General features: G+C 41.9%; 1 protein-coding gene across 2 annotated transcripts in view; it reads right to left on the bottom strand.

Annotated features, from left to right (window-relative positions):
- LOC109931665 (leucine-rich repeat-containing protein let-4-like) overlaps positions 1-23,370 on the bottom strand; it is a 123,611-nt gene that overhangs the window by 83,565 nt on the left and 16,676 nt on the right. Inside the window, exon 3 of one of the 2 annotated variants that reach the window (XM_048607350.1) lies at positions 366-437. In XM_048607350.1, the coding sequence (XP_048463307.1) occupies positions 366-437 (72 nt within the window). Of the gene's footprint in view, positions 1-365; positions 438-12,066; positions 12,419-23,370 lie in introns of those variants that run through there. The other variant, XM_048607356.1, reaches the window with a different exon arrangement.

The raw sequence follows: 23,370 nt of genomic DNA, 5'->3' as shown, positions 1-23,370 counted from the left end.
CAACCTCTTTCATTTTTAGCCCGTGTCAACCACCAGCCTGCACTGGATTTATATCAGGTCACATGTCAGCATGTCGGTGGAGGCTTGGAGGGCCAAAGGGCCTGTTCCTGTACTGTAATTTTCTTTGTTCTTTCAACTATGAAATCAGCAACCTCAGACAGCACTTGCTCAAGCACTGTTTATTGTGCCAACTGATAACTGACTAGAGGTTTTAACAAAGTAGTTTATTCCACCACCTCCACTCCACTATGAGGTTCAACAATGAGGTAACAATAAGATACTTAATAAGCAGATTTAAGCAACACACAAAGCTGAGAAGCAAAAGCCATAAAATATCAAAGCAGCAAGTAAAGTTTGAAACTTACAAGTATTTCAAATGTGAGAGACCTTCAAAAGTTTCTGGAATCAGATCCGTTATACGATTCCCCTTTAAATTTCTGCAAGTTAATACATTTTACAATGAGCTTCATTCTATTGGGGTGTTTTTTTTAAATCATATAATAAATCACCAAACTTCATGTGAGATAGTAAAAGTACTGCATTAATTTTTAGCTCTACAAAACTAGTCATCACCAAAGCTTGCAGCATTTAAGGGTGGGTGATAGAGAGCAACACCAAAACACTTAAAAATGCTTTCAGACTACATTTTTTTTAAAAAGTCTGGTATTTAGTCCCGGGTCTGAAAAGACTAACAATGGAAAATTAGTCAGAGACACCCCTTGAGCTAAAGATACACATTGCCCCAGATACACACGTAAATAAGGTTTCTGCCAACTGTTTGCCGAAGTTATATTACCTGATTGGGAAATCACAAAGGAAATTCCTGCGCAGATTTTGCACTGAAATTATTACAGAGCTTAAACACATTTTGCCAGAATCAGATGCCTTACAGTCAACTGTCTTCTCCATTGGGATAAAATCCATGAAATGTTTAAGACTATCCAGGCTTCACATTCAGCAGACACGACAATCAAGTCTCTTGATTCAAGAGATAACTATGGATGGGTAACAATGCTAGCCGAGCAATGACGTCCACATCCAAAGAAAGAATAAAGAAAATTGACATTGGTCACCACTAATCTTAAAGAAAGCTGTCAAAAAAGTTCTTGTGATCTCTATGATGTGGATTTTACCTTCCCAGATACTAATTTCAGAAAAACTTACATTTTTTTAAAAAATGCGCTGTGACATTTCATATATATAAACTTAGTTTTCCAGGTCCAAAGGGATTGTTAAAAAACAATTGTAAACTTAGCTTGCTATTAAAAACCCGTCACACCTCATTTGACTTGGCATAACATTTTCTAAGTGTTTTTACTGCCTGACCAATTTCACATCAAGTTTCACAATTGTAATGGAAGCTAACACTGGCAACTTTGTATCAGAGATAGTAGGAACAGCAGATGCTGGGGAATCTGAGATAACAGGGTGTAGAGCTGGATGAACACAGCAGGCCAAGCAGCATCATAGGAGCAGGAAGGCTGACGTTTCGGGCCTAGACCCTTGGCCTCACTGCAACTACAAAAACTGGGTGTATATTATGACCAGCACTAATCTGTGATTATATATATTGTTCTGGGACTGATTGTGTCACTTGTGAATTGGGCAATCCTTGGAGCATTGGTCAACCTCATAGGTTACATATTTCTCATAATGATAGCTCACACTTTATAAGTCTTCAAACTTAGCTGGCTGAGTCCTGAAGCACACCACTGCCAGACTGACCTTAAGGCAGGAGCTGAGAGATACAACATAAAGGTACATTACTCCTGACCCTGGTCCAATCAACGTGCTTGTCATAAATGCAGTTGGCCATAGCAGCACAGGTAGGAACGATCACCACACAATCCTTGTGAGGGCTAAGATTTGTCTTCAGACTGAGGATGTTGTTATCATGCGATGTGCTAGCCAGAATGCTAACTTGGAACAGTTAAAGAAGAGATCAAACAGAGGTCATGAATTTGGCAGGTGTTGTTCAAAAATTAATCTGTAAACTCGGTCCTGCATCACTAAATTACAGAACGAATCCTGGTTTAACGAAGAGCATACCAGGTATAGCAGTCACACCAGAAAAGAAGGCACTAATTTTGGCGAAACTACAAGGCAAAATTGTTTGTATGTTGAACAGCAAAATCAGCATGGCATATATAGAGCTAAACAATCTCAAAAAAAAGGATCGAGTAAAAACTCGAAAGCTAGCCCAAATATGACTGGCAGTAGACAATAAGCAACAAACAAGAGGCAGCTGCTCCATGACTAACGCTATCTTCAGTAATACCACAGACTAGCACTTAGGCTAAAACATAAAGCTTGCAAGCATTCTTAACCAGAAATGCAAATGTAAGCTCTGTCTCTGTCAGTGCCTAAGTCTGCATCACAAATGCCAGTCTTCAGCCAATTTTGTTAGTGTCATAAAGCTGCGCTGTGGAGACAGCAAAAGCAACTGGCTCTGACAGCAACCTGGCTGTGTTGCTGATGGTCTGCACTACAGAACATACCAGAACCCTAACCAAGCTGTTTTACTACAGCTGCAATTGTTGCATCTGTTCTGCAAGGTGGCAAAATACCTGCATATTTCTTATCCAAAAAACGCAGGACAAATTTAAACAATTACTGCTCTATAAACATAACCCGATTATTAGCAAAATGATGAAAGAAATCATTACTACTGCTATGCAGAGGCACTTAATCACGATAAGCTGCCCGTTACTCCCAAGTTCACTCTGATCAATCAGTTTCAAAACTCGTGTTGTTTAACTCTATGACCCTATGAGCATTAAAGGGAAATTCTAGAGTGGGAGGTGGGAAAGATCTACATTCCCTCTAATTTTTCTGCTTGTGAGCAGGCTTATGTGGTTTGTGCACAGCAAAAGCTTCTGAAAAAGGAAGTAAATGCATCTGCATGCTGATGGGTGTGCATAAACCCTCAAAATGGCTGGCAGCAGAGCTTAGAGGGAACATAGAGAGCAAACGCCTTTGATATAAAGGCAGCATTTGAAGAACTAAGGGATCGAGGCACCCTAGTAAAACTGAAGTAAATTGGGTATGGGGAAAATTCTCCAAGATGGAGTCATACCTGGCACAAAAAAAGATGGTTGTGGTTGTTAGAGGCCAATCATCTCAGCCCCTGGACATTGTTGTAGGAGTTCCACAGGGCATTGTCCCAAGCTCAAATTTCTTCAGCTGCTTCATTAATGAGATAGTCAATACTGAGAAGGACTGCAACAAATTACAGGAGGACATTAATAAGCTTGCAGAATGGACAAATAATTGGCAAATGAACTTCAACACATATAAATGTGAGATGTTATATCTTGGTTGGAAGAACAGGGAGGTCAATCATTACTGGGAAGCTGCATGTCTAGGTGATGCAGAAGCAGGGCCTGGGACAGGGTGGCACATCACCCCCAATAACTACAGTCCAGGGCTCCCAGGGACCCATTGTGCATAGGTCAGGGTAGGGGTGGGGACCTTGGGCCGAAAGCAGCACCAGGGTCTATGATTTCTATCCCTGCCCCCCGGCAATCGAACAACAGAATCTTAGAATTCGATTACACTAATCCAGGGGTGGGGAACCTGCAGCCTTAAGCTGCATGCGGCCTTTTGGGGTACTAGTTGTTGCCTTCTGCCTACTTGTCCGCAAATACTAAATCCACCTTTTCAAATCTGTGTACCATTTAAATTTTTACTGGTAACTCAGTCATGTCAAAAACTAAGAAGAGAACATTAAAGGAAGAGAACAGACTATTCAATGAAGAATGGTAATTGCAGTATTACATAGCTGCTGTGAAAGATAAAATGATGTGTTTACTCTCAACGCCATAATTGCAACAGTGAAGAAATACAATGCAGATCAGCATTATGCAACTCATAAGGACGACAAATATGCTAAACTGGAAGGAGAAACCCGAAAGTCTGCACTTACAAAAACAAAAGACCAAAAGCAGCAGCAAGTATTTAAAATTATGTCAGGACTAGGGACTGGCATCGCTGAAGCAACAAGTAGCATATATACTTGGAAGAAGAGGTAAGGCGTTTAGTGATGTGGAAAATATAAAAGAATGCATTGTTGAAGTTGTAGGGTGTTTAAATTCAGATAAGGTTAATAAGTTCAAACAACTACCTCTTTCAAGAAGGACCATAACTGATCGGCAACACGAATTAGCTGTCAATGTAACAGAACGACTTCATACAATATGCCAAAGCAAAGAATTTATTATTCAATTGCCTTGGATGAATCCACTGACATTACTGACTCAGCACAGGTGTTATTTTTTATTTGTTTTATAACTGTGGATTTTCATTGCCTTGAGGAGTTACTGGCTTTGCCATGGAAAGCAAAACTGAATTTACGTAATTTAGTAAGTGTATGCACAGGCGGTGCACCTTCCATGAGAAGAAAACGTGAAGGATTTGTTGCGTTAATACAAAAGAATTGCCAGATCCCGATACTTTGATTTCCTTTCATTGTCTTTTGCATCAGTAGAATCTCTGTGCCAAATCTACCGTTCTCCTTTTTTTATTCACACGGTGAGGGCGTCGCTAACTAGGCAGCATTTATTGCCCATCATTAATTGTCCAGAGAGCAGTTAAGGGTCAACCACATTGCTGTGGGCCTGGAGTCACATGTAGGCCAGACCAGGTAAGGATGGCAGTTTCCTTCCCTAAAGGACATTAGTGAATCAGATGGGTTTTTCCAACAATTGGCAATGGATTCATGGTCATCATTAGATTCTTAATTCCAGATTTTTATTGAATTCAAATTCCACCATTTGCCATGGCAGGATTTGAACCTGGGTCCCCAGAACATTATCTGGGTCTCTGGGTTAACAGTCCAGCGATAACACCACTTGATCATCACCTCCCCCTGTTTTAAGTGACATATTAAGTAAAGTTATAGGTAATGTTAACTACATTCAAGCAAATGCATCAAAGCATTGCCAATTTTGCAACATGCTTCAGCTTGATGGTGAAACATTCAGTGTGGATCTGCCATATCATTCTAAAGTGCGCTGGTTGTCACAAAGACAAATACTTGTAAAACTTTTATCTTTGCGAAAACAAATCACATCATTTTTTTGAGGAACTGAATGAACCATGTGAATTGTCAAAAGAAGATTTCTGCAGAAATACTGCATTTTTGTGTAATATAAGGTCAAAGCAAAATGATCTGAACATCTTCCTACAAGGTACAACTAAATCTATGCATGTTATGTGGCTAAAAATCCAGGCATTTCAGAAAAAGCTGACTTTTTTCAAAACTCTCCTTACCCGATCGGAACTTTCAGCTGAACACTTTCCTGAACTGGCAAAGGTAATTAATGAACAGGATACAAGTGAATCATTAAAGAAATGTGACGTGAAAGAATACATACTGTTCTAGACTCCCTGATTGAAGAATACAATGAAAGGCTTGCAGATTTTGAGAAACACGATCTCAAACTGAAATTAGCTTTTCAACCACACCTGGTTGATGTCTCCAAAGTACCTGTTGACTTACACATGGAATTGATTGAGCTCTCAGGAGATAATATTCTGAAGTCTCTATTTGATGCTAACAAGGACCGCACTGAAATATGGAAAAATGCTGTTGACTACCCACATCTACATCAAAATGCTCGTCAAATGCTGTCTTGTTTTGGCACAACCTACTGTTTTGAATCAACATGTTCATGTGTGACACAAATTAAAACGCTATTGAAATCTTAGATGACGGATATTCACCTGGAGGACCAATTAAAGCTACAGTCAACGATAACCAAATATCCGATACTTATCTTGCAAAAAGCAATTACAAAAAAGTCATTAAATGGTTTGTTGTCTAAGCTTTTCACTTATTATTAGTTCTATTGCCAACTTTGCCAAACAAGTAAATGTGTCTTTGCTGAATTTTTATTTTGTTTGAATTTCTCATATAATTAAATTTAGCAAATGTGTCAACAAAAATATGACATTTTGTTGTGTATGTTAAATTCTCAACATGTGGCCTAATTGGATCTCGATTAAATAAAATATGGCCTTCAAATGCAAAAAGGTTCCCCACCCCTGCACTAATCACTGCAAGTTCCACTATAAACATTAACAGTTGGTAAAAAAAACTAAACCGGGCATTGCGTTTTATTTCTGGAAGTAAGGAATTGAAAAGTGGAAGAGTTATGTTAACCATTGGGCTTTTGTTGGGCCACACAAGTAGATCCATTGGTCTGCTATGATTATGGGAATGAAGTCAGTGGGGCGGAGTGAGGATGGGAGGTGGCCTACATTCTGTCCAGCCCAGAGTTCCATTCTGGAGATTTTTTTAAAATCTCTATTATGTGACATTTTGTTCATTTGTTTCTTCAAATAGGTTTTTAGATGAGCAGAGTTCTACTGCACAAACTGTATTCATTAAGCAAATAAAATTACATTTAGATTCCACAAAAAAGAGGACTTTGAGAATCTAAGCCTGAATTATACAGGTGTTTTGGATGCTTTGACACAAATACAGCAAACCGATAAGATCATCCTGTGATGCTGTGCCGAACATGATGCCAAATTAAACTCCCTTCTGCCTGCCCTTGGGTTCATATCCCTCCATTCCTTGCATATTCATGTGCTTATTTAAAAGTCCCTTAAACGCCCTATTGTATCTGCCTCCACCACCACCCCTGGCAGTGCGTTCCAGACTCTTACCACTATCTGTGTAAAAAACTTGCCCCTCACATCTCCTTTGAACTTTCCCCCTCTCGCATTAAATGTATGGCCCTTAGTATTAGACATTTCAACTCCAGGAAAAAGATTCTGACCGTCAGCCCTATCTATGCATTTCATAATTTTACAGACTTATATCAAGTCTCCCCTCAGCCTCTGCCGCTCCTGAGAAAACAACCAGAGTTTTTCTAGTCTCTTCTCATAGCTTATACCCTCTAATCCAAGCAACATTCAGGTAAATCTCTTCTGCACACTCTCCAAAGCCTCCACGTCCTTCCTGTAATGTGGCAATCATAATTGAATGCAATATTCTTAAGTGTGGCCTAACCAAAGTCTTATAAAACTGCAACATGACATTCTGCCTCTTGTACTCAATTCCCTGACCAATAAACACAAGCATGCTATGTGCCTTCTTTACCACCCTATCCAAGCGGCCAAGTCACCATGGATCCCATGTCTTAAGCTTCTGGATGAGCCTAGCATAAGTGACCTTGTCAAAAGCCTTACTAAAATCCGTGCAGACAACATCCATTGCCCTACCCTCTTCAATCACCTTCAGTAACCCCTTAAAATTTCAATCAAGTTAATAAGACATGATCTGCCCCGTCTAAAGCCATGTTGACTGTCCCTAATTAGGTCATATTTTTGCAAATGTGTGTCAATCCTATCCCTAAGAATTCTCTCCAATAGTTTCCCAACCACCTATGTGAGACTCATCAGTCTATAGTTTCCTGGATTATCCCTATTTTCGTTCTTGAACAGATAGTCTTGTCCATAGAAGACAGAAAGCTGATGCATGACCAGATAAAAGTTTTTTTTCAATTATGAAACTGTTTAATAGTCAGTCAGAGAAGATACTTCCACTTTTGAGTAAGACTAGAGCTCAGAGCCATAAATACAAGATAGTTTCTCAAACCAAAGAGTGGTTAGAACAGAACTCATTACTACAAGTAATGATTGAGACAAACTTCATAAATATGTTCCATGAAAAGCTCAAAAAGAACAAAGGAAAAACAAAGTAGAAAGACATGTTCATAAAGATACAAGGAGGGTAGAAGGAGGTTCATGTGCAACATAGACTTGTTACCAGAATGACCTGCTCTTGGACCATTAATACATTGTAACATAACTGACAACAGTGTAGAATGGGTCACTACGTTCATTCATCATCTCACTTTATACTCTGACACTTCCGTTGCCACTGGGGTCAAGAGGCAAAACCCATCCCAAGACCACCAACCAAAAAATAAATCAGACCGGCTTTGATTAAAAACAAAATGCAGTATGTGGAGAGAGAGAAAATCAGAGTAAACGTTGAGATCAGTATGACTCTTTTTCAGAACTAAATTAGCTGCATACAGCAAACCTCCGTCACAAAATAGCCTGTGCTGAAGACCCTCAGATCCATCTCAGAGGTAGAAGCCATTAGTGTTCACCTGCACCTCTCATCAGATCAGAAACTTCCACCTCACTGGATCCTCTTTACAGATTACAGTTAGAAGTACAATCTGATGAGCAGTTCTTCAACATTGAATTGAATTGAAATGAATTAGCTTTGTCGTCACATGTCCTCACAAGTACAGTGAAAAGTTTACAAGTCTCCACTTACGGTACCATCTTAGGTACAAAGGTGCCTTGGTACAAATTCTTGAGTATAAATTCTTTGGAAAAAGAAACAAAAAGTCCAGCATTATAATAGTTGCTCTTTATGGTATTGCAACTGTCATCTTTGGTTTCCATTTCAAACAAATCTGGCAGATCCAAAATTCTTCTGATAACTCAACCACCTTTGCTTTTATAGTCCATTACGTGTCTTCGTGCTGGTCAAAGAAGAAACTCCCCAAGTCTCTAGCATTCGAAGAACTACCAAAATCATTGGTACTTGCTTAGTCCCAGGCAGATGATTACATGGTCTCACCCATTAATGACTTTGCCAAAATGCTCAGACAGGAACAACAGGTAGTCAGTAAGATGAATGGGTCAGTCCACCAGTGTTATCAACAGACCATAGGCTCTGGCATGGGTACATCCGGCTGTCTCTCTGGAGAGGTTGGCAACCGTCATGGAGACTCGGGTCCAGCACTCTCATAGCATCAATGGCAAGGTAAGAAGATGAGGGACCTCTACTTCACTGCAGGGAAACAGGGTGGTTCCAGCAGGCACCCATAGAAAGGAGAAGCCACAAACAGGACCCCCTGAAATTTCCTCTCAGGACACTTCAGAGGTGCCAGGGTTCTTAAGTTGCCCCATGCCTGTAATCCCAAAGCCTACAATCCAAAAAGTAGATGATGAGCCTGCATCTGGGCAGGGCACTTTCAGCATCACAGCCCAGGGGTGACCACCCAAATATTCCAGGACAACAAGGTCAACTACAGGTTCCCTCCACTGTTGCCACATCTACATGTAAGGGGATGGACAGGAAGATAACAAATATACTGAGGTCACATGGGTGGTCAGGGTAACACATATTGTAAAAAACGTTGGACTTCTATAAATATACTCTCGATTGTCCTTTTAAAATGTCTGCTTGAAGGTCATTTTCACTACCAGACCTGGTTAAGTCACACCCCTGTGAGAAATGAGCAGCTTCTTCAGACATCCCAAGGATTAACGAAGTTGTAATCGCCAAGCATCTGTCACTGCAGATGGTCTCAGACATCAGAGATCCTTGAATGGGGTTGATGAGGACTACAGACAAGATGTTGCAGTTTATCCAGTAGAGTGAAGGATCACTGGTCAGGTATGGAGGGATTTTCTTATGAAGAGACATCAAGTAGGAACGGTTTATTACCATTAGAGTTTAGAAGAATAAAAGCAGATCTTATCGAAATATTTTGTTGGAGCTTGACAGGGTAGATGCAGAGAGGTTGATACCCCTGTAGAAGAGTCTCAGACCAGACAGCATAATCTCAGAGAAGGGGTGGCCCATTTAGAACAAAGATAAGGAGGAATTTCTTCTCTCAGAATGTAATGAACCTAGGAAATTGTTACCTCAGAGGGCTGTCAAGGTTGGGTTGTTAAGTGCACTCAAGGAGGAGGTAGACAAATTTTAAATCAGGGTTATGGGCATAAGCAAGAAAGTGGAATTGAGGATTAGCAGAACACCACTGAATGGCAAAAGGGCCTTGAAAGGCTGAATGGCCTTCTTCTGCTCCTACATTTTATGGTCTGTGTATTAGCTTTTCAAGAGAGTACTGTGACATTTAAGGCTGGGAAATATACAATGGGCATTTCACATATTCACTTGCCCTCCCAGCACTTTGGTCTGCCGATAAAGGCCGCACAAAGCATTGCCTCCTGGAGATTCAGTGCTGTCCTACAGGCTGCTCAAGCATTATACAACAACGTTTTAGTCTTTGTGCACACTGAACATTGAAGGGGTACTGATAACAAATGGAGTCAAATGGAGATCACTCAGCATTCTTTTCAATCTGCTGGCTATCATGAGACATCACTACAAAGCACTTGGATGTGATACAAAGACAGAAATTGCTGGAAAAGCTCAGCAGGTCTGGCAGTATCTGTGAAACAAAAACCAGAGTTAACATTTTGAGTCCGGTGATCCTTTCAGTTCTGAGGAAGGGTCACTGGAGCCAAAACGTTAACTCTGAATTTTTCTTCACAGATGCTGCCAGACCTGCTGAGCTTTGCCAGCAACTTCTGTTTTTGCTCCTGATTTACAGCATCCATAGTTCTTTCAGTTTTTACCTGGATGTGATATGCTGACTGTAATATTAAGGGCTACCCAAAAATAGCACCACATGACGTTAGTTCACCCTTACTGTTGCTTTTTACCTAAGTCAGAAGGATATGAAAGGTGTGCTTTTAAAAAATATATATATTGTGGCTTGGAGGGGCACTTGAGTCTGATGGTATTTCCATGAGTCTGCTGCTCTTCCTTCCAGATGGTTTTGGTCATCAGTTTAGAATGGTCTAAGGAACTTTGGTGAATTTTTACAGGACATCTTGGAGGTAGTGCACACTGCTGCTACTGAGCATTGGAGGAGAAGGGACCTAACGTTTGTGGATGTGATGCCAATCAAGCAGGCTGCTTTGAACCGGATAGTGTCAAGTTGTTTGAGTGTTGTTGGAGCAACACTTACCCAAGTGGGCAGTATGTTGTTACACTCCTGTGTTGTAGATAATGGACAGGCTTTGGAAAGGTAGGTTACTTACTGCAGGATTCCTAGCTTCTGACCTGCTCTCATAGCCACAGTAATTATATGAGTAGTCGAGTTTAGTTTCTGGTCAATGGTAACCCCAGGGTGTTGATAGTGGGTGATTCACTGATACTGATGGCATTGAATGTCAAGTGTCAATGATTGTCAAGTGGCAATGGTTAAAATCTCTTGTTAGAGGCGGTCTGGCACTTGTGTGCCTTGAATATTACTTGCCACTTGTCATACTAGGCCTGGATATTGTCCATGCACTTAGGCAAAAAGTTGAAAGAGGGATGCGTGAAGCTATCAAATGTATAATTAGAATGAGTCCACAAGTCCAAAACCAGCCCAATCATTCTGGAACCAGGTTTCAACGAGGTTCTATGTGGTTCTTTGCACCTAATGGTGCATTGTTTTGACTTCCTCTGGGTAGGAGTCTAAGAGTCCTAATCCTAATCCTCATTTTCCTCAGAAGATGCTGAGAAACCCCAGCCACTGCTTCTGCATCCAGGATATCACCACTTTGTCAGCTCCAGTTGTGAAATGCACAACATGCTACAGCGATGCAACACTCCTTTTTTGTCTGTACTGCAAGGCTCCACCTAAGCAGTCCAGGCATCAAAACTTCATTTTAAAGAGGCCATGGTCTGTTCCACTGTAGCTCTGGTGAAGCATGAACAGTGTTGTATCTTCATTCTGCATCAGTTGGAGGGTTTCATACAGGTGTCACGAGCTATGTTAGGCAGGTCTAGCCCTCGTCTCCCAGCAACAATTGTTGCATTGCCCGAGGACCTTGGTAGGAGACAGCTACCTGTGAGTTCGCTAATACGTACACATCATGGCAGTTCTCAGAATGTTTGAAACACACCTCCAAAATGTGGTGTCAATAGTTAGAAATAAGTTGAACATTTATGGAGTAGAATTCTGTTCTGTTGATGAACTCTCCTGGTTGGTGATAAGGCACTCTCAGTGTGAAATGGGTGTAATTGATAGCACCCTCCAGCAGGGGGTAGTCAGTGACGTGGAGAAACTCACCGCCCTAGTTGCATGATTCTCCACATCACAAGGAAAGGATATGTGCAGCTGGAGAAAATCATTTATTACATTCTGGATGCATTTAGGGATCAAGAATTAAGAGATGCCACACAGGTCCCCAGTTTTTCCTAAAACAAGCAACTGGGCTAAAGATTCAGGGCAGTTATGACCTTGACAGTTACCCAAGGTGGAATTACCACCCAACCCTCTCTTTATGAGCACAAGTCCTTCTCCACCAAATGACAGTTTGGTGGTGATGTGCTGCGACATCCTCACTCAGCGCCTACACAATCTTTCAAACAGTTGAAGAAAACGACAGCAAAGCCAGTTAGTAAGGAGTCTTGTCCTTCTCCTCCACCTCACTGGTTGATATTTAGCCGCTGCTTCTCCCTCTGAAGGATACATGGGAGCCAGTGAGGTTCTTGTTGATGATGTTGAAATCACTATCCTTTTCTATGCTGTCTTTATATTTCAACCAAGGCCACAAGGACTGCAGCCACACGCTGTCCATGCCGGTTGCATAAGCAGATAGTCTGTGGGAATGGTCAGAAGGATAACATAACATTATTGAAGGAAATCCTGAGACCTCACATCCTTCACAATTAAGCTTTATGTTATGCCTTCACACGGTGTGGTATGGAAGCTTCCCAAAGAAAAGTTCCTTCGATGAGGTGCTCAGAATATGTACGTTTTGACAAGATTACGTTGCACAACCAATGTTTTCATCCCACATTAGGGAGCAGAATTCTCCCAGTAAGCCAACATAAGAGTTTTGTTCCCCAAAGAAAAGGCACCCTTGCACATCACAGACCATGTCCTTGCATACCTACTGCTCACTGAGTGAATGTGGAAGCTGCAAAGTGTTGTCTTCCAATCCTGGTAATGCAAGTTTTTTCTGATATGAAAGGCTCAGGGGCTGATTTTAAGTTTGTCTGATTATATTTATTTTGTTGACATGATTAGGAGGCAATTCATGCATACAATGAATCAGTCATGATTGAGTGAGGCCATAACTCGTATTGCTCATTCAGGGCGTCATTCAATGAATGACCTGACGATGAAGTATAAATTGTAGCCAGAAGGGTGGCATTACTGAATGACTGCAGTCACAGTTATTGCAATTGCCACTAGCTGGACCTGAAATTCCAAAAGTTTCAGTCCACCCCAGAAGGAAAAAAATACCAACTTACTTCACCCACTTCAGAGGCTGTGTCAGCCATTTCGGACATTTACAGCACTCTTGATTTTTGATTTGACAAGACAATTCCCAACTTTGTGTACTTGTAAGTGAGTGCCAGGCTCTGTATAAGACACAGGATAATTCCAATCCTTCATATTCCCTTTTGTGATTCTGTCTTCGTGGCCCCAATGACCTTTCAGACTCCCACTGTTTATGGTGAGTCCTTTTATATAATTATTACCCTAAGAACTCTTTGCTTTGAGAGTACCCATGCCCTTGTTGGCCAAATATATTTCTCATATAGAGGCCAAAGTGGCTATGAACATTCTGCTCCTAGAGCTGACAGTCCCCTCCTATGGCAAATTGGGCTAAGACTGAGATATAGATGGAGATAAAGTAGTCAATGCTCAACAGAGAAATCCTGAATTTGTCATTTTATCCTATGGAGAAAATTGTAAAACATTGTCTCAACATTGAGATTGTGTTTTCTCCCCAATTTTACCATCATTGCCCACGTCACACAAGGGAAGTGAAAACTCCATCAACTGAAGTTACAACATATAAAAACAAGCTATCCAACCCAACAAGTCCATATTTACACATCCTGTTCTGCAATTCCTTCAGTTTTGAATCATAACATAATTTCTGTATCATATATGAACTGGAAGCGAATATCACAGCCTCAACTGTTCCTATATTAAGTTTCTCGTGTTTTTCCTTTTCCTTTCACTGCATCTTATATTTACGGCTCTTGATTCTCCACAGCGCTGGTTAAAAACAGATCCAAATATGGCGCATTCAAAAAGATTTTAAATTTGAAAGCAAAGAAAATAGCAATCATGTTTTGCAATCATATCATTTAATACTTAATACGATTAAATTTAAATTATTTTGGAGGGAGCCTCCAAAAAATGCAGCAGAGGATTTCGGGTGCTTTTGTGCAGGAAACACAGAAAGTCACCATGCAGGTGCAGCAAGTAATTAAGAAAGCAAATAAAATTTTGGTCTTTGTTTCTAAGGAATTGGAGTTTAAAAATTGTGAAGACTTGTTCCAAGAGTTTTCGTGAGGCCACAAATTAAAAATTGTGAAGTCTTGTTACAAGGGTTTTAGTGAGGCCGCACCTGGCATGCCAGGTACAGTTTAGGTCCCCATATATAAGAAAAGTTACAAAAACAAAGTTGCTGGAAAAGCTAAGCAGGTCTGGCAGTATCTGCAAAGGATAAAACAGAGTTAACGTTTTGGGTCCGGTGACCCTTCCTCAGAACTGATGGTGGCTGGGAAAACGTCAGTTTATATGCAGATAAAAGGGAGGGGGATGGGGTGGGGAGTAAATGATAGGATAGATCCTAAAGAGAGAGAAGAGCAGTTGAACAGACAAAGGAGTTGATAACGATCAGGTTGGGAGGATGAATAGTTGTTAATGGGGACTATTAGTGACTAACAACAGGTGGTGTGTAATGGCAGGCTATGTGATAACAAGGCCTGTTGTATGGGGTAGGGGGCTGGGACATGGAAAAGTTTGGGCCCTAAAATTATTGAACTCGATATTGAGTCCGGAGGGCTGCAGGGTCCCCAAGCAGAAAATGAGGTGTTGCTCTTCTAGCTTGCATTGAGGTTCGCTGGAACACTGCAGCAAACCTGAGACAGAGATGTTGTCCAGGGAACAGGGTGGTGCATTACAGTGGCAGGCAACAGATAGTTCAGGGTCTTTTTTGCGAGCAGAATGTAGATGTTCTCTTGTTTTACAAGTTTTCTCCCTAGGATAAAATGACAAATTCAGAATTTCTCTGTTTTACTGCTTTATTTCCATCTATATCTCAGTCTTAGCCCAATTTGCCATAGGAGGAGACTGACAGCTCTAGGAGCAGGGTGTTCATAGCCATTTTGGCTTCTATATGAGAACAACACCTCATTTTCTGCTTGAGGACCCTGCAGTCCTCTGAATTCAATATCGAGTTCATTAATTTTAGGGCCTAAACTCTCCCATGTCCCAGCCCTCTACCCCACACACCAGGCCTTCTTACCACATAGCCTGCCATTACATACCACCTGTTGTTAGTCACTAATAGTCCCCATTAACAACAACTCACCCTCCTAGTCTGATCGTTATCAACTCCTTTGTCCGTCCAACTGCTCTTCTCTCTCTTTAGGCTCTATCCTATCATTTACTCCCTACCCCATCCCCCTCCCTTTTTTCTGCATATAAACTGATGTTTTCCCAGCCACCATCAGTTCTGAGGAAGGGTCACCGGACCCGAAACGTTAACTCTGTTTTATCCTTCACAGATGCTGCCAGACCTGCTGAGCTTTTCCAGCAACTTTGTTTTTGTTCCTGATTCACAGCATCCGCAGTTCTTTCAGTTTTTATGAGAAAAGTTATATTGGCACTGGAGACAGTTCAAATGAGATTCACTAGGCCAAATCTCTGGATGAAGGGGCTGTCTCAGCATGAACAGCTAAACAATTTAGACCTTCATTCATAAAGTTTAGAAGAAAGGGTAATCTGATTGAAACATTAAACATTCTGAGGGGCTTGAAAGGGAGATGTTGAGATGTTTCAACTAATGGGCAAATCTCGAACTAAGGGACACAGTTGCAGATGTGAAGAAATGTCTTCTCTCAAAGAGTAGTGAATGTCTGGAATTGTGTTGTGGAGTTGTGGAGGCTAGATCACTGCAAGTTATTTAAAAAGGAGGTAAATAGATTATTGAAATTTTAAGGATTAAGGGCTGAGGAGCTGGTGTGAGCTGAGATTGAGGCCTCGGGCAGATCAACCATGATCATATTGAATGACAGGGCAGGCTTGAGGTGGTAAATGGCCCAATCCTGCTCCTGTTTCTTAAGTTCTTATGAGTTACAGCAGAAGATTGAAGTCATGCATATATTTATGGAGGCCAGCAACAGCAGCCAAATTTCTAAATAAACACTATAACATGACTAAGATTCATTCATACATGAATTCTTTTTATACCCCTGTCAAAAATATAAGCGCCATTCAAAAGCTTTCTGTACAAGTGTATGCCCCAATGAGTTATAAAGAGATGCAATGCTATTTGACAAGAACAGCTCCAGGACATATGAGGATCAAAGATACAAAATTAATAAATAACACTCAAGGAAATAAACCACTTAGGAAGGATAAAACTGACAGGTGGACAGTAGGACAAAAGATTAATCAAAATGCAATGACTGCAGGTTTCGTTTTTTGGGAAGGATATGTTAAGTGTCAACTAACTTGCCTTTCCCATAACTGAAAAAACCCAACTGATGACACCAACCAGCTCACTAAGATCTAACTGGTGACCTTCGGCAAGTATCTCTGCCTGTTGCAGGCCTTGACATTGACGTCACGGTTTGCCAGAAGCTGCCAGCCAGAGGCCATTGGCTTCCAAGTTCTATAAAGACTGTCAGCCGAGGCCAAGGAAGAGGCCTACTCCTCAGGCACGAAAGGCTTTTTTTCCCTTCTTGTTGCGGGGGAAGAGGAGAGTTAGAATGGGTGGAGGTAAGGGTGGGGATAGCTTTGAGAAGCCACCTCTTGCCTTCTCTCCCTATCCTTTCCTCAGACTGCCCCCAGATTAGGGCAATTGGTAGCCTGTAACAGGGTTTTAACAGGCAGCTCTCCATGGTTACAGCAGCTTTCCCACCAGCCAGGAAGAGAGGTAATCAGAAAGGTGGCAGGTTGAACGCTTAACCAGTTAATTGATGGCCACTTCATGGATGTGACTCAATGGAGAGTCAAGAAAGTCCCCAATGGGCCTTCTTACAGAGAACTTAATTGGTGAGGTGAGGAAAGGGGGAGTGTACCTCTCCAAAGCAAAATTATCCAATTATTTCCTCCTTTTGCTACCTCTGCCATCACCTCCAGGGAGAGGAAAATTCGGGCCATAAAGCTGAATGTGACATCTAACAAGCTTTACAATTTGACATGTATATATATGTACAGAGACTGGTATCCCGTCTCCAAGTCACCATTTATTCACATGTGCACAGAATATGGGCTCGGACTAGCCAGCTCAAAGCCAGTCCTTACACTAAAGAGACCTTCTGAATCCTAGGGCATAGGTTTAAGGTGAGAGGGGGAAGATTTAAAAGGGACCTAAGGGGCAACCTTTTCACGCAGAGAAAGGTGGATATATGGATCGAGCTGAGAGAGGAAGTGGTGGAGGCTGGTACAATTACAACATTTGAAAGGAATCTGGATGGGTATATGAATAGGATGGGTTGAGGGAAATGGGCCAAATGTCTTGCATGAAAATGTAGATGCGTGGGTTAGTAAGTTTCCAGATGATACAAAGATCAGTGGAGTTATGAATAGCGTAGAAGGTTGTCAAAGGATACAGCAGGATATAGATCAGTTGCAAATCTGAGCAGAGAAATGGCAGATGGAGTTTAATCCGGGTAAGTGTAAGGTACTGCACTTTGGGAGATCAAATATTAAGGAAAAGTATACAGTTAATGGCAGGACCCTGAACAGCATTGATATATAAATGGATCTTGGGATTCAAGTCCATAGCTCCCTGAAAGTGGCCACACAAGTAGACAGGTTGGTAAAGAAAGCATTTAGCATGCTTGCCTTTATTAGAATTATTAGAATTGAGTGCAAGAGTCAGGATGTCATGTTGCAGTTTTATAAGACTTTGGTTAGGCCACACTAAAGAGTATTGCATTCAATTCTTGCCACATTACAGGAAGGATGTGAAGGCTTTGGAGAGTGTGCAGAAGAGATTTACCTGAATGTTGCTTGGATTAGAGAGTATGAGCTATAAGGAGAGACTAGAAGAACTCTGGTTGTTTTCTCAGGAGCAGCAGAGGCTGAGGGGAGACTTGATATAAGTCTGTAAAATTATGAAATGTATAAATAGTGCTGACGGTTAGAATCTTTTTCCCAGAATTGAAATGTCTAATACTAAGGGCCATATATGTAAGGTGAGAGGGGGAAAAGTTTGAAGGAGATGTTGGGGGCAAGTTTTTTTTTACACAGAGTGTGGTAGGACTCTGGAATGCACTGCCAGGGGTGGTGGTGGTGGAGGCAGATACAATAGGGGTGCTTAAGAGACTTTTAGACAAGCACATGAATATGCGAGGATTGGAGAGATATGGACGATGGGCAGGCAGAAGGAATTAGTTTAATTTGGTGTCATGTTCGGCACAACATCTTGGCCAAAGGGCCCGTTCTTGTGCTGTACTGCTCTAGGTGCTATGTTCTAAACGCTGGCAAATGCGACTAGATTAATTTAGGCTATCTGGTCAGCATGGACAAGTTGGACCAAAGGCTCTGTTTCTATGCTCTACAGCTCTATTACTCTGTGACTCCTGTTTATATCTGTCAGCCAGGGGTCCCTGATTGGCCCAGATTAACAACCTCAATCAAGGATATCATAGTCAATGAGATCCATCTGGCCCTGGTTCCAATCACTACATTATATACACAGACTGATGATATCAACTCTCTATTTACCACTTCCCTCACCGCACAAGAGTTCTTTTGTTGTCAGTCAATCAATTTGGCATCAAGTAATGGCAATTAAATTTTCTCAAACTGCAACTTTGAAAAATTGAAATCATCTGACTATGAATCTTGTCCCAGGTCACCTCTCAGCTGAACACAAAGTTGCAAAACCACAAGGTCTTTTTCAAACTTTGGCTGAGCCTTAAAGTCTATATTATGTCTATCACCAATATTGCTTACTTCCTCCATAATCTTTCCAACCATACCCTTTTCCTCATTCACAATACTGCTGAAAAATTAAGATGTAATTTTGTCACTTTTTAAATTTACTTTGTCGAAAACCCAAGTGCTTTGAACTGGTTCACACTGACTCTTCCTATCCCCACTGAGCTATGTTAACTCAAACTTCAGTTGCATTAATTTTAATGTCCTTTTCTTGAATATTGCCAAATTCCTCACCCAACCCTATTCCCATACATTTTGTATAAAAATCTATTTAAAAAATCCCACAGCTCATCTTAAACAGGCTATTGTTTGATTCTCCTAACTCTTGAAGAGCAATTTAGCATTCAGTTTTTCACTCTTTCAATTGACGTTCCTTCTTCTTCCTTCAAAAAAAATTACAAAGTGTGAAATAACTGCACAAAGGCCAATATCCTATCACCGAGTCACCCTTTATTTACACATGGAGAGTCCATGACACTGATCCAGCTCCCTCAGAGCCCAGATTCAGAGTCAGCTCTCAGACTGAACATGTCTGACACTCCTGTTTTTATCTTTCAGCCGGACTCCATGATTGGACCCGATTAACAGCCCCAATCAGGGACCTCATATTCCATGAGGTCCATCTGCCTGACCTTGTTACAATTACTCCAAAGATGTTCATTTTTTTGCCTCTGACCCCACACCACTGCTACACAGTACTGCTTATCTTTTCTCCACAGCACTTGTGTTGTGCATGTGTAAGTGCAGAGACTCAGTGAAGACACCATGTCAAAAAGACTTTATTCAATACTTTCACCACCAGGAAAACACCCATGTGGCCAGGGAACCAGTAACAAGCAAAGCCCAATAATATGCAAAAATAAGTGTTTTCATTAATTAAAGAAAGGCACTTTGTATTATTATTGGGCCTCATTACAAACATGACATCCTTGCCTCTCCAAGTCCAAGGACATAGGCCGGTTCTTTGTTTTTGTAGCTCCTCCTGGGGCGTTTTAGCATTGAGCCAGGTTCCTCCAACCCTGCCTCAGATATAGCCTGTAGTGCACAGTAGCTCACCTCTTGCATCAGAGCATCTCAGAAGAAATTTATTCTCTTCTTCAGGCAGGAAAGACATCGAGGCTGTAACATCCTCCAAGTCAATCTCAAATTCTGAGATATCTTCAGCGTCTGACGGAGGGAAAGAACCCTTGGATTCCAGAACAGTTGGAGAAGCTGCAGAGGACCTGGGCATGTTTTTCTCCCACAGCGTTTGCAAGTTTGCAGCTTTCATATGGTCTACATGCTTGTTCAGGTCTGCCGCACCTGCCTCAATTTTATACATGACCATACCTCTTACCTATGCAGGGCTATTCCTCTGATTCCTGCACCAAACTTTGTCTCCTAAAACAAACTGTTTCTCTCACTTAGTGGAATGTTATGTCCAGCACTGGTGCTCCTGATGCCATTTCACCATCCCCTGCCACCCGGTCAGTCCGGGGTGATCATATTTAATCTGGTGCAGAGTCTTCTCCCCATTAGCAATTCTGCTGGAGCTATCTCTGTAGTTGCATGAGAAGTAGTTCTATATTCAAATAGAAGCCAGGACAGTTTGGTATCTAGTGACGCTGTAGGCTGTTTCTTTAAATCTGCCTTCTAAGTTTGGACTGCTGTTTCTGCCAGGCCATTGGATGATGCAAAGTATGGACCTCTCTTCATATGTTGAATATCATTCAACTTTAGGAAATACTCAAATACCCTGCTGGTAAATGATGGCCATTATCTGTGACTACGGGAATCCATATATTGTATAAGAAGCGTGCAGTTTTTCTATGTCATCCCCATGATTGACGAATGAACTCCATGCACGTCCAGCCATTTTGAGTGGGCATCCACAATGACTAAGAACATTGAGGCCCTGAAAAGGACCTGAATAATTGACATGTAACCAAGGGTTTACCTGACTATTCCCATGAATGTGGGGAAGCTGCTAGCAGTAATTTTTGTCCTTGTTAGCATTCTGGGCACTGCCCCACCAACACAGCTATGTCTGCATCCAATCCTGGCCACCAGACATAACTTCTTGCCAACATCTTCATTTTGGAAACCCCTAGATGACCCTGGCTGAGTTAAGAGAGTATCTGGTGGCAACCTTTTATTCGGACAGTCACTGTTGCTCCCCATAATACTATGCCATCCTCTATTGTGATCTGGTCACTCCGGGTCCAAAAAGTTTTCAGTTCTGATTGTGACAGCCCTTTGGTCTCCCCCATCACCACCAGCTGGGTCAGTTTTGCCAGGACCGGATCTTTCTGCAACTAAGGTCTGATATTGTCAGTTGTGACAAAAGTGTCTCCAGAAAATTTAAAACCATTATGGACTCTTCCCATGGTGGTACCACCAGTAGTGTATGTGCCAGTGGGAGGTGGCTCAATGCATCCACATTTGCTACTTGGCCTCCTGACAGTGTTCCAATTTGTAATTATATGCACTTAGTATTAGAGCCCACCACTGAATTCAGCAGAAAGCCATGGGTGACACGGCCTTGTCCTTTTTACGTAGACCCAGCAGGGGTGTGTGATTTGTTATTCTTACAAATTTACATCCATAAAGATAATGGCAGAACTTGCTAACTTCAAATATGACCGCTAACCTTCCTTCTCTGTATGGATGTATTTACACTCTGTATTTGCCAAAGTCTTAAATCCATATGGTATTGGGTGTTCATCTTCATTAGCCGACCTATGAGTGAGTACTACCCCAATGCCATACTGGGAGGTATCACTTGTCAATACCAGATCTCACTTGTGATCATAGTGTGGCAACATCTTCGAAGATGATAGCTGTTTCTTCACTTCCCTGAAAGCTGTGGCTTGGCTACATGACCATTTCCAAGGCTGAATCTTTTGTAACAGGTGATGCAAAGGTGCCAGGATGGATGGCAGGTTATGTATAACTTTCTGTAATAATTCACCAGCCCAAGGAAAGAACTAAGCTCTGGTACAGACATGGAAGCAAGGGCATCTTTGATTGCCCTCACTTAATCTTCCAATCGGCGTAACCTGTCTTGTCGACTCTGTAGCCCTAGTATGTCAATTGAGGTACAAAAACAAAGTTGCTGGAAAAGCTGAGCAGGTCTGGTAGCATCTGTGAAGGAAAAAACAGAGTTAACGTTTCGGGTCCAGTGACCCTTCCTCAGAACTGATGGTGGCTGGGAAAACATCAGTTTATATGCAGAAAAAGAAAGGGAGGGGGATGGGGTAGGGAGTAAATAATAGGATAGAGCCAAAAGAGAGAGAAGGCGGAGGGCTGCGGGGGGGTTTTGGGAATGAAGGGAGTGTGGACCAGGGTGTCCCAGAGGGAACGGTCCCTGCGGAAGGCGGACAAGGGAGGGGAGGGGAATATGTGTCTGGTGGTGACATCTTGCTGGAAGTGGTGGAAATGGCACCTGATGATCTTCTGGATGTGAATGCTGGTGGGGTGATAGGTAAGGACAAGGGGAACCCTATCACTGTTGTGGGAGAGAAGAGAAGGGGTGAGGGCGGAAGTGCGGGAGATGGATCGGACCTGGTTAAGGGCCTTGTCGACCACAAAGTTGGGGAATCTTCGGTTGAGGAAGAAGGTGGACATTTTGGAGGCTCCCTTGTTGAAGTTGGCCTCATCTGAACATTTAGACGGAGGCAGAGGAACTGAGAGAATGAGATGGAGTCTTTACAGGAAGTGGGGTGTGAGGATTTATAGTCCAGGTAGCTGTGGGAGTCAGTGGGTTTGTAGTGGATATTAGTGGCCAGTCTATCCCCAGAAATGGAAACAGAAAATGTCAAGGAAGGGAAGGAAGGAGTCAGAGGTAGACCAGGTGAAAGTGAGGGCAGGGTGGAAATTGGAGGCGAAATTGACGAAGTTTTCCAATTCCGGACAAGAGAGGAAGCAGCACCGATGATATCATCGATGTATCAGAGAAAGAGTTGTGGATGTGGGCCGGAATAGGACTGGAACAAGGCATGTTCCACATACCCCATGAAGAGACAGACATAACTAGGGCCCATGTGGGTACCCATAGCCACCCCTGATTTACAGCATCCACAGTTCTTTCATTTTTTATTTACGTCACTTGAGGTGCCTAGAACACACATTTTTCCCTTCTGGTCCTTCTCCCTTCTGGAAGAAATATCTAAGGACCATGTCCAAGTTCTCTAAGTGCTCTTTATTGGTCTTCTCTGTTATTAGCACATCAGAAGTAAATGGCGACCTCGGACAGACATTATAAAATGTTCTTCATTGTCCACTGAAAAATTGCATTGGATGATGATACCCCAAATGGCAGTATCGTACATTGGTACAAACCCTTGTGGGTATTAATTGTAGCATACTTCTGGAAATCCTCATCTAACTTCAATTACACGTGCACATGGCTCATGTCCAGCTCGTGAAGGACAGCATCCCATGCCAGCCTTGCACATAAATCCTCTATGTGAGGGATTGGGTATTTATTCAGCTGCGAAAAGTGATTTACCGCTTGTTTAAAATACCTAAAAAGGCAAACCGACCCATTAGGCTTTACAATTAGTACGACCAGTGCTGCCCATTCCACAAACTGCACAGGTTTAACGATTCTGAGATAACAAGGTATAGAGCTGGATGAACACAGCAGGCC

This window comes from Rhincodon typus, chromosome 2 (genome assembly GCF_021869965.1).
Source record: "Rhincodon typus isolate 14 chromosome 2, sRhiTyp1.1, whole genome shotgun sequence".
NCBI lineage: Eukaryota > Metazoa > Chordata > Chondrichthyes > Orectolobiformes > Rhincodontidae > Rhincodon > Rhincodon typus.
The sequence above is the reverse complement of the archived record's forward strand: the minus strand, read 5'-3'. Positions and strand labels throughout refer to the sequence as shown.